The sequence below is a fragment of the Xenia sp. Carnegie-2017 genome, unplaced genomic scaffold, assembly GCF_021976095.1.
Source record: "Xenia sp. Carnegie-2017 unplaced genomic scaffold, XeniaSp_v1 HiC_scaffold_4, whole genome shotgun sequence".
Taxonomy (NCBI): Eukaryota; Metazoa; Cnidaria; class Anthozoa; order Malacalcyonacea; family Xeniidae; genus Xenia; species Xenia sp. Carnegie-2017.
In genome coordinates, this window is record NW_025813504.1 from 4060450 (window position 1) to 4073313 (window position 12864).

General features: G+C 33.9%; 1 protein-coding gene across 1 annotated transcript; it reads left to right on the forward strand.

Annotated features, from left to right (window-relative positions):
- Window positions 1-3125: 3125 nt before the first annotated feature.
- On the forward strand, window positions 3126-12192 carry LOC124455629 (ENHANCER OF AG-4 protein 2-like). The gene is made up of 6 exons (XM_047006278.1): window positions 3126-3232; window positions 5042-5102; window positions 7502-7609; window positions 7862-8736; window positions 10129-10713; window positions 11394-12192. Exons 2-5 carry the CDS (start codon window positions 5060-5062, stop codon window positions 10219-10221), a joined length of 1119 nt encoding a protein of 372 aa, XP_046862234.1. The 5' UTR covers window positions 3126-3232; window positions 5042-5059; the 3' UTR covers window positions 10222-10713; window positions 11394-12192.
- The last annotated feature ends 672 nt before the right edge of the window (window positions 12193-12864 follow it).

The following is a 12864-nucleotide window of genomic DNA, read 5'->3' on the forward strand; positions in this document are numbered from 1 at the left end:
AGTGTTCAAATGTTCAAACAGGAAATGTTCACAGTGCAGCCAATAGCCAAGTCTTCCTATCCAGAAGAATTTTTTACTCCTTTTGAAAAACGGTAAAAACGGAATGTTCTAGTTTCAACTTCTCGTTATAAAACTAACCGGGCTGAAATTATTAGAACTTTTATAAAGAATTTTTTTCCACAAAACTCAAAATAACTAATCAAAATGGCGATTAACGAGGTGGTAATAGACTTTGCTAGCAACATTATTTTTTGCTCCTGTCGAAAGCAGTTCGATCAAAATTGACAGTAAACGTGCTGATTTTCCGTATAAATAGCTAGCTAATCAAAGTCTCAGCATTTATATTTGCAAATAACTTAAAAATTTTTTTGTATGATTGATTTGATCATGATTAAGTCTAAATTAATTTAGTGCAATAATATAGTTAGCTACTGCTGCAAAGCGTGATGATAAAGGTTCACAAGTCACTGAAAACACCTTCATAATACACGAACCAGTACTTTACTGCCTTTGTCAAAATGTTGTCGGTTTTATCGATCATTCTAGAAAAAACTACATATGCTGTAGAATGGGAAGGTACGGGCTTCATAGGTAACAAAGTATTGCAATAAATTACACAATGAAAAACTCAACTGTGAAAAAAAGGCAGGCTTTCGTTAGCTATAGCCGAAATATTTCAGTGTGTATAAATCAATTGGTTTTGTTTGTTCCTCCGCAAAAATATGTAAAAGATGAAGCTAGTTATTCAATAAAGAGCCACTTAATTATACTCTTCATTATACTCTTCATTATTCAATTTAGGCAGAGCCTTTCTTGAGAACGGACTTTGGATTCCATCGACTTTTAATTAAAATCTTCTAATTAAAACATGCGCAACTTCTCGTAAATATCATTTCAAATATATCAGCCCTGGTGCGCCTCTCTGCTTCATTATCAAGAATAAATTAATCGAAAAATTTTAATCAATGTGTAAATATGAGCTCATTTGTGCGGAGTGCAAATTAAAAGCTCAAACAGGCAAGATTTTTTCACTAAAAATCCAAAGTTTATAAGTTGTTGATGTTTTGTTTAGTATGATTAATCAACTGTGACATACTTTTCTGTCCGTCGCATGCCCACGTTTCAACGGAAACTGTTATCGAGTGTTGCATCATTGAGTATTGCGTGTATTAAACTGAACACGAGCATCTCCTCTATTTTAAATACAAGCAATTTTGCCGCAAGTGTTAATAATGAAGAATTATCATAACATCGCAGTGACAGCTGCCTCACATTAATGCAATCACATAAAAGAAACAGAATTCAATTGCTTACACAAAAATTAAGGATCTGCAGACTGAGTTGTGGTGAATTGACATGAGTGAGCGATGAAAACATACTTTTTTGACATCTTACTTTTATGCATGGTGAATATTACTTTCTTGGCTGTTGGTTTTACACTAAACATGATAGTCATAATGGGCCTGTACAGATCACAACTTTACAAGAGGTTGTGCTACTTTTTGATTATGATTCTGGCTGTCTCTGATCTTTTGGTGATCGGTTTTTCACATCCACTGCTTACAGTAACTGCTATGAATTTATATCTGAACGAAAGCATTGACAGAAACCTCAAAATAGCACTTGGAGCGATCAAGAGACAAATGATCCTTTTTTCCATGACTTTATTGCTAACTATGACTGCAGAAAGGTACATCGCGATCGTTCATCCGTTTTTCCACCAGAAGTACGTGACAAAATTGAGAATGGTGATCATTTTCCTGGCACTGCAGACGCCACTTGGGATAGCACACTTCATATTTCGCATTCAAGAAGAGTACAACCTATATAGAAAATGTGCTGTCACAACCATAGGAATCATGTTTCTTGCGATGTACTATCTCAATATTAAAATTTTCTACATTGCACGCAAAAAAATAAGGTGCAGCATAGTTCCACTTGGAAGTTTCAGCCAAAGCCTTGGATCACAGCCAGTCGTTTATAAGAATCAAAGTGAGAAAATCTTACAGCGTTTTTCCATGTGTATGTTGGTCATCATCTGCATGTCGCTCTGTTTCTATCCACACATGATTTTTCGCATCCTGTCGATGGAGCTTAATAAAAATTGGCGAAATACAACATTTCACCTTTGGATGGACACATTACAGGCACTAAACTCAACGTTCAATTGCTTGGTGTTACTTTACAACAACAGCACATTGCGAAGACAAGGAAAAGTTGTTGTGGCCAATTGGTTAGGGTGCAAAACGTTTTATTGAACGGACATTTGTACAGACTCGAATGTAAGGTTGGCTACAAACCAAAAATTGCCGGTCGATGATTTTGAGTAAAAAAGTATTCAAAAATATTATATTCGATTCGAATAAGATTTTCGCTTTTGCGTGTATTATTCACTGCATTCTTCAGTTGCTTAGTCATTGACAGTGCAACATAGACACAGCAAGCTTTCCTTGCGACCTTTAAAAAGAGAAGTCTAACAGAATTTTATCTGATGAAACGTGATGACGACGATCTGTGCCATAAGCATGATATCAACCGTCTCAATTTTTATATATTCCTCGAGTTCTCATAGTAATTTGAAGCGTCTGCATGCATGCTTATATACCGGCAGTTTGTCGTCATAGGAAGAATTTAGATTAAAATTCAGTTTTTAAAGAACTGTTTAGTTTAAGCGAAGTGAAGTTGCTATCAGAGTTTACTGTCTGCTAATATGTTATTCTCGCCATATATTTCCGCTTTCGCGGTCTCACTTTATTAATAAACACAATAAACTTGAAGTTTGTCGTTTGCATGATCTCAATTTGCTGAAGGAAATAATTGGAAAGAAGTGAGAGCATATTCTTTCACGATATTTCATTTATGGCTAAAGATTGTAACAGGATAGGAAAAGTTATGAAAATTTGAAAAGCTCAGTCACTGCAGTCAGCTGGCCACCTGTTTCTTTTGTTCCGCTTTTTGGTCAGAAAGCAGGTTGTTTCACAAAGTCGTATTGCTTTTAACACAAACCATGTTTACAAAGCAAAACGGCTTTTCCTATTGAATAGGAGCCTATTGAAACTACTGATGTTGTCACGTGTGCATATTACATTGATATTACGTAACTTCAAATATATTTAGGTAATATTTGACATTTCAATTAATATGTATTGGAAAATTTGTTGATCTGGGAGATTATTTTTTAATTTATTCCAAGATATGTAGCTATACATGATATGGAACGAAAATGGTGAAGGTATCTTATTTTTTTACTTCGAAAGTAGATGAAATCAAATTTAACGTCTTGAATTCGCGCGAATTGTTTTGAACATCAAGAACGCATGCGAGAATTTGATAGGAAATGATGAATTTGCCATCCTATGGGATAATACGGTATCCGAAACCGCTAGTAAAGTATGTTAAATCGACCACAAAAATCAAAACGCTTTGCTTCATCTATTTCGTTACAAGGACTTCCATGCATGCACTTCACTTAACGAAAGACAGCTGCCTAACTCATGAAATCAAAGATTTTATTAAGTTACACAGTATGTGCTTCCAAGCAGAGAAATACGTAACAACTACTTTACAATTACGTGTTGCTTAATCTATTTGTTATTTCAGCAATCATTTTGTCCTTCAGCCATGAAAAAACAGCTGCCCCGCCCACATATTTTTTCAATTGAATTCAAATTACATACAAAAACAAGTTTTTTATAAATACTGCATTGAAAGTTATAAAAAATTTCTAAACATCAAAGCATTTTGAAATAAACCAGAATCGCCTCTTTTACATTGATTTGCATAAAATTTGGGTTTTTTTCAAACAAACTTTTCAGCAATATACCCATGACATCCAGAAACACATTTTGTGAAATATTTTGCTAAAGCTACTAAAATAAATTGTTAGTTTTTTCGGCTTTTTATGAATTTTTCTAAGGTATAAAAAATTATCTTTTAAAAGCAACATTCGTCTTGTGAATGGACTAGATACTTTCTTTTAATCTAGACAGCAAACATTTTTCTTGTCACTTGCAGAAATTAGTTACACAGTTGATTTGTCAAAAGAGGATTTAATGCGCATACTATCACATTTTAGAACTTGCTGGCAAAGCGATGAGTTACAAAGGTCGAAAGATTACCTTTAGTTTCTTGTAATTGCTAAATTACTCACTTAAGTATATATGATATGAAATTTTTCGTTGTTTTAGATGAAACATCTCCTAAAACTGTTATGAACTCTATTTGTGACGTTATTGTTAGCATGATTTTTAGGGATTTATCGAAATTTTTTGATATGTAAAATAGGAAGTGTATGTTCAGTCGTTTCCCGATTAACATCTTTGTTATTTGTGTTTATTTTAGTCAAAAATGAACAAATTTGCTTTTTATTAGGTTGGTTATCAGTTTACATCACAATAAAATAGTTTTGATGAAATTCTGCTGGATTTGTATCCCAAGAGCGAAAAAGCTGTAGCGTGTTTTTGGGATGAAATATAAATTCTCCAATTTGCATAAAACTATAAATTTGATAATTCCAGAAGTAAGCATGTGAAGATTGATGTTAAAAGAAAGTGCATTACTCTTTTAGAAGACCTTTGAATTAAGACAGTAGTAACTTCGTGTCGTAGGCGCTTTATTGCGATGAGCTGCAACGATTGGATGTTCACGTTCTGCTAACTGAATATGAAGTGTTTCAGTTGAGCGCAACTCCTTGCAAGTATTCATCAATTTATGCTAGCTACTTCCTTAAAATCTTTTAAGATAAAAATGATACGGAAAAATAAATGAATAAAAAAACAGCCTGTCAATTCTGCATTTTTTACTAACAGATCTCAATTAAGAAACATAAAGTTATAGGTAGATAAACATAAGTTCTCACTTGCATGGTTTCGATTTGCACAGCCAAACTGCAACCTCCATATAAAAAGCAAGCTGTCACTTTAGCAAACACAGCATCATTAATATTTTTGAGCGGTGTGAAATGTAACACTTGCAAATATGTTCCAATTTCGCAGTTTATGAAAGTTCATTTTTGTATCCATAAGGAAATCTTATTATTTAGATTTGAAGAAAATGCAAGATGTTCTGGATCTTTGTTTTAACATTTTTCCTCTCATACCAAGGTAAGCTAATGTTATCAAATAAATAGTAGTTTCCAAGCAGTGGAATAAAAATATCTTTTTCCTTTCTCTATCCACGCATACAAGTCATATATATAATTACTCTTTTGTATTTTCGATATTATATTGCACGCCTTTAAGTTTTGCTTTCCTCCTTTCCAAGCATACATTGCATTGGTAGTATTACTGAACAAAAAATGGCGGCTATGAAATTATGTTTCACTTAAGAAATAAAAGTTGCTGCAAATTTTTAGAGAACTCAAGAGCAAATAAATATAGCAAGAAGCAATAAAACGTTTTTAATATTTGTTTATTGGTGTCTACCTGGTGCTTTATTCCATTGAAAAATGAAACAAAATATTAAAATAAATATTTTTTGTGTACAAAATATTCATTGAAATCTGTTTGAAATGTTTGAATCAGCATGGATTCATTAATTTTCATAATTCTCATTAGTTATATTTCAAGATCATTAAGACTGTAATATTAACAAAAATGTTGTAGTTGTTTGACGTTTCTATACAGAAACCATTATTTCTGTCCTTGTAATAATTTCCGTGAAGGAAAGTAAAGCGTCGGACTCTTAAAACAATTTTTTCTAGTATTACAACGTGGAAGATCTTTTAAATTTTCTGTAATAATATGAAAAGTTCAATCCCACGCAGATAAGTATTCTATTTTTAACAATACCAATTCCGCGATAAGTTTTGATAAGATTTGCTTTTGCGCACAAGACACAATGTCTACCTTAAACTTAGCTATAAACCTCAACGCCTAAGTTTTAACGAAAAAATCTTTTGTCTGTCTGTAAGCTTTCTTCCTATATGAATACTGCAATCGTATTTACTGAAAATCAGTAGCCGTGTGCAGGTCAAGTACGTACATGCATATTAACAAGAAAGGTGTTTTTAAGACGGAAGAATATACACACGCAATAAATTGAATTGAATGACTAACCTTAAGTAATTGTCTAGTAAATGCACAAAATGCATTTTGGAAAGAACTTTCACCTCCATATGAATGACACCATCATATTTTTCATTATGTTCATGTGAACTTGTCTGATAACACTCTGAGTTTTTGATCACTTTAAATTCAAAAGTTTACGTGTTTTGTCAGATTGCATGAGGCATCTGCGATTCTTAACGGCTTACATTTTTCTAGCTTTTGCCTGCATGTATCAGATAAGGTTGAACCCCTCCAGACATTTTTATCTTTATGACTACAGAAATTGTGGCTGATTCAAAGTTTAGCTATGACATTATACAAACAAATACTAGACTTAAGACCTCTGTTTTGCATTTGAAAACATCCAAGAATGGATCAAATTTGGGCCTTCACTGCCGTCAACGCACGAAATCTATCACTATAAACAAAAGTAATTTTGATAGACAAAATTTTGATGCCTTCCACACCTGCACGCCACTTCATTTTATTTGGTTGTCAAGGCAATTCAAAACCTTCTGACGACATAAATCTGCAAAAATATACATTCTCCATCGATATGAGGAACTTTGGAATACCGTCTTTGTTTGTTTTTATCACATTGATTTTTTTAAAGACTTCTCAAAAAATCATAAAGGGTCCTTTAACGGTCATTAATCAGAAAGAGGTCTTTACAAATCATATACGGTCTTTTTCGACGTTTGGCATTGAAAATTTGCACTGGGACGTTTTGTTATTCTAGAGTAATTATTGATGCACTGTTCTGGGTAATGTTGCATTATAATGATTTACGAACATAAAGCTTGTCAACTATTTGACATTAATGCTTTATGATTTTGCAAGCTCTGTCTACTCTATGAGGCACTAATAAAGTAAGATGCAGGTGCTTACATCCATTAAGGAGAAATGTTCGCTTTGCAGAGACTTGATTTGTTAAGAAAATTACAAAATGTTGATTAGCACGTTATCTGCATTGATTTAACCCTTAGATAGGTTGCGATTTTTTGATAATTGCTTCTTTAGACATTTATGTCTTTCTAAAAAGAAGGTCGGTCTTATAAGAGTGTTTTGAAAGACGGATGTCATTATTTAATTGTCTCGGGGCTGTGTTCTGTAAGAAAGTGTCTTACTGTCTTTCTTAGGCAGTTACTCTTTTTCCAACTGTTGTTTTACATACACGCTTGCACTTATTGCACCATCAATTTTCTCCGCAGCCTTGCAAGACTTTGACAATGTTTTGATTAAATAGTGGGAGGCTTGAATAAAAAAACAAAGTGTCAATTGTCCTACAATTAATGTCCATAGAAATTATTCAATCCAGAGAACATGTAGGCAACAACAATAGCATTGAATCATCATCACACAGCAGTTCACTTCAGACATTATTAACAGAAACTTCCACTTACAATTTTAACTCCTGAAAATAGCATTATATTTAATTTATATGGTTTCTTCAGGCGTTGATACCCATGTATACATGAATGATATTGTTATCGGTGGCAAACATTTGATCATCGATGTAGAACAAAGCAAGAATCAAATTGTGCGAATTCCTCGAGAAATTGGTAACACTTTACAAAATTTTTGCTTCACTTGGTAAACTTTGTAAAACTTTACATAATTTTTGTATACCGAGAATTCTCACTACGAGCATTGTTGATTTTGTACAAAATAACGTAGCTAAGGTTGAAGAACAAACACAATTAAACATCTCACCCCAAAATTTCCTCGTTATCATTGTATGCATATATTATTAACTTGGATATAACTATTAAATGAATGTTACACGGAAGTAAAATTTTGTAAAATAATTGCAGATGAAAGTATTGAAGAAGCTCAAGCAAAATTGTTCAATGTTGATCGGGCAGCAGACGCCGTCACAGGTATAGAAAAAGGCGTAAAAGCGGATCCCTTTTTCATAGAGGATCAGACGAATCAAATAACGCAGCAATTGAAGTCTGACATTGCGCGTTATAAGGCAGAAAAGAAAAATAATGTGGCACAGAATGATGAGAAGGTCATATCTCTAGCAAAGAGAATTTTGAAAATTGTGACGACTTTGGAAGTAGCAAAGTTTATCGCTGATAGAAGAGCGAGAGAGGGAGTAGAAACAGCTCAACGTCGTGGTATACATCGACCGACTGCTTATCAATTTCCACAATATAACTACGGTTATCTCTATGGATTGCCATCATTAGATCCTGCTCAAGATATGACTCAACCATTTCAGCAATCCCATGTTGATTTCAATTCAAAACTACCAACATCAATACTATCGGCTACATTTCAGCCTCCACCTCTACCTCAATCTCAACCTCATCATCAACCTCCTCCATCTCAATCCCCACCTCCCCCTCCACCACCCCTACCATCCCCGCCTCCTCTCCCTCCTCTTCCTGCTCTACCAGCTATACCACCACCTGTTTATACGGCTTCAGCTTCACATTTAAATACCCAGGACAAGGGTATTCTTCCTCCCGGTTTCATTCCTTCTACAAACGCCATGTTTCTAAAAGAAAAACAAAAGTCCACCAAAATGCCATCGGCGATTATTCCAAACGACAAAATCATACAGCATCAAGATCAATCGCAGATCGTGCAAACACCGAATCCAAAGCCCAACGGTGTGATAACACCTGAAGACCATGCTCAGTGGAGAATCTTTGGCGAATCATCGCCACTTTCAACAAAGGTAACATGGATGAGCTTTGTCATTTTTTTGTAACATACTTTAAACAACTGTTGATTTAACTGGCTCATCGCAATCAATTTAATGCCCAAAAGTTCATGCAACTAAAGTTTCAAGTTGAAGCTACTATAAAGCTTTTTGACAATAAAACATAAACACTCTCAAAACATAATAAATACGATGCTCTTACCATTCCTTTCAACATAAAAGTGTGCTTGTATCGAAAGCAATGCCTATAGTAAATGCAACCCTTGTAAAAAAAACAGGTTGAGGGTCTATTGAATTAATTACATCACTAACCTCTGTAATAGAATATTATTTCCAGACCAGTATTATTATATCGTTGTGAATCCCAGCCACGTCAATGGTTGGGATAGCATCTTTCTTCAACCTTCTTTTGAGCTTGACTTGCCCGCTCAAATTAAGGTCAAAACAAGAATCTTCAAAACGCGCAGAACACAGACACGAGGTAGAGGAAGCCTCAAAACCCGGTCTATGTTTACGCACAAAATTTACCCATTTTCTATGTCTTTGCGGCTCTGTTTCTTTTGTAGGAAACAGATGCATCGACATTCCTTCGGTTTTTGAATCATTGGCGCAACTAATTTGATTAGGTCCGCCGGCAACACAGCGTTTTCCTCCACGTTTCTTATTAAGATTACTAGAAGAATACGCCATGTTGATATATGTGTTCAACTTTCTACGTCACAAGTCATTAGCATACCGATCAAAAAGTTCGCAAAAAAAATGCTGAAAATCGTGACTTTGAACGTCCGTAAAATCACTTTCACCAATCCAATTTCAATTATAATTGCAGATTTGAAATCACTGAAACAAGGTCTTGCAATTTAGCTAATAAAAAGGGGGCTAAAATTCGTAATATAAACACTTTAAGAAATATGCGGGCACCTACAAATAGTATGTTAATTTGCTAGAAATACAATGTTTAGTTTTTCTGTTCCAGAACGCAAATGATTGTCTGTAGGAAAATTGTAATATGAACATTGCATAATACAAGGTTTTAAGCTATCGTGATGCAAAAGTTCATTCTTTTGAAAGTTTAAAACTATTTGTTGTGTTAAATTGTTAACTGTTTTTTTCAACATTTTCAAACGGTGCTTAACCACCGAAGGAAAGTTCAAGTCAAACTCAAGCATTTTTACTCAAAGTATCAATACATTTTTTCATCAACTTTTTACTTGCTGTTGTTTAGCTTCCACTGCATCACTTAAAGTAGTTTTGTATAAAGCTAATTGTATATGATCATTCGTTTTTACAAAAGATTTATCATGAGAGCACCTGATAATTTTTATTGAGAATTTAATGTGATCGAAATAATTCTTAGATGAATGGTTTCCTTTTGAGGTAAACAATTCATTATGTTAATTTATTTAGTCAGCGCAATTCGAGACAACACAAATGCAAAAAACAGAGCCGTTCGTCTCCAGCAGTAACACGAAATTCCCTCATCTTCCTCACCACAAGTGACTCAGTCTGATTTTACCTCACAATCGCAAGCCAAATCAAATTCTGAAGAGCTTTCAGACCTTCAGCCTTCGAATGGCAACTTTTTAAAAAAAGCTGAAGACAAAACAAAGCCGGGAATCTCTCTGAAATCAGCACCTGTGATAAATGGTTTACAAGTTGAGGAAAATACTGAAAATGGAATAACTTCTAATCAAAATTTTGTTGCAAATAAACCAGTATCACATGATGATACACCATCTCAATCGGAAGTGTCTCAGAATACAGCAGCATATCAATCCGTATTTCCACCACCTATTCTACCTCCACCGGGACAAATCATGACTCCATATACATATACTCATCAACCTTCATCATTCTCTTCGCAAAATGATTTCTCCAACCAAATATTTCCTCCAAACCAAAATTTTCCCATTGCACCAGTGGTTCCTTCTCCATATATTGCTACCAACCCCATTCCTCTTTCACCGATTACTCCACCAGTGTTTTTACCAGGTGAGGTTACCATGCAATAGCATGTTCATGAATAAGTAATGGTCAAGGCCAAGGCTAGAGCACTATTGGGGGAGGGGAGATGAGGTGTGTATTTCTTGTTCTCAGTTGTGCCAACTGATTTCTATGGAAAGCCATACAACCCTCTTCCAAAAGAAATAAGTCGGGCACAATTGAATATATGAATATACACTGTCTATTTAACGTTGCTGTTGAAATGAGTTAATCCACCAACAATGTATACTTCAACATAATTTGTCATAATTTGTCTAATAATATTTGAAAAAACACTAATAAGATTACAATATAAATAGTGAATGACGTTTACGCACATTAAATCAACCGAAATGTTATATCGCTACACAAATCACTCGTTTTCTATGAGGTTAGGTGTCTTAACATCCAGGGAAAAATTGACGTGTTTATTCAGAAAAAAGTAGGAAAATTTTGGCTTATAACTTTACAGCAATTTTGAACGTATATCAATAAAATGAGCACGGGTTTCACAATCGATAAAACTACCATTTAAAAAAATAGCTGAACAATTATTCTAATAAACTCAAGCCATGAATACTGTAGATTAAGAAACATTCTATTTTCATGCAATTTACAAAAGGAATGAATGAGTGTTATAGTATTTTCCATTAAAATTTATTGATATACCATAGTATTTTCTTTTGAAGATGACACTCCAGACGTGAGATTTGCAAAGGAGAAAGATTACCAAACAAGACGGTCGGCCATTGCAGTAGAGAACATCGAAAAAGCCATTGGTCTAGATGAGAAAACTATAGAAAGTCTTATTGACGACGTTAAGCAAATATCAAAACGTCAAAAGTTGCAGTACGAGAAGGAAATTTTGTCTGACAAGATGGAAAAGAAGTATGAGACCGGATCACAAAAAATTAAGACAAAAGAAAAACTGATAAAAGATGAAGATTTAGAAATGAAAGCTGTAGAAACAATAAATCAAATAAATCGCTTAGAACGAGTGATGACGATCATCGAAGCTGCAAAGTTTGACGCCAAGCGAAGGGCAAGTCAGCAACTGCTAGCCGCAGAAACTTGGAAAAACAGACTGTATCGTAGAGGCAGGGGAAAAGCTCATACAAAATCAATAAAAAAAATTGTACGCTCCATAACAGATATCATTAAAAAGTCAAAGTCTAAGAGGATTTCAACGACATAAGTGTAAAAATATTCACGTCATTTCATGTTCAATGAATGTAACTATATATACATGAACTATATTAAGTAATAGCTATATATACCCAGCTAAAGCTATAGCTATATACATTGTTATGTTATTTATATATACATATATATATATAAATAACGTGTACAACAATATGTCCTCCCGGTTATTGGAACATTGGGTGTACGGTATGGATAATATGTACATAAAGCGATACATAAATGTGATGTAGATATGTTTTGTAGGTTAATATACTATCATATTTTCTTTATGATTGATACCAAGGACGAAATGTTCCATTTATTCTATATTCATCCAAAAATCTCACAATCAGAAAAAATGTGAAAACAGAATTCATAAAAATTTGAAACAAAAATATTTCAAATGTTGGCCATATGGAAGCGGCGAACTTACGCTGAGATGGAACAAAAGAAATTCTTTTTTGTTTTTGTTTTTACAAAAATAGCTCTAAGTATCGAAAAAAAGCTTACGATCAGCCTAATTAAGTAGATTACTTACAAATTACTTTGGTTAAAGTTAACAAAAGTAGTTTATTGCTTGTCTACGACCATACCACAAAGAAAGCACTGTTTCTTGTCTGATCACCGAAGGTAAACCTTGTCGGGCGAAGTTAGTACTTTGTTTGGTGACCGCCTAGAAATACTTCATGTTGCAGACTTTTTGACAAGCATGTTCAAGTTCTTTAATGCAACATTTCACTAGTTTTCAATTTTTTCTAGCATTAAAATATTCTAAATATTCGTTTTCATCGTCAATTTTACTCTTACCCGGGTTTCAATCGTACACAATGATCACTTATTGAAGTGATACTAATTATGAAGTACTTTTCAAAAATATAATTAGTAGATAAATCATTTCAATTTATATCTTGGATCTCCTGTACCTCTGTCCAAGATATAAATTGAAATGACTGTGTACCTAATGTCGATTTTGTCGTA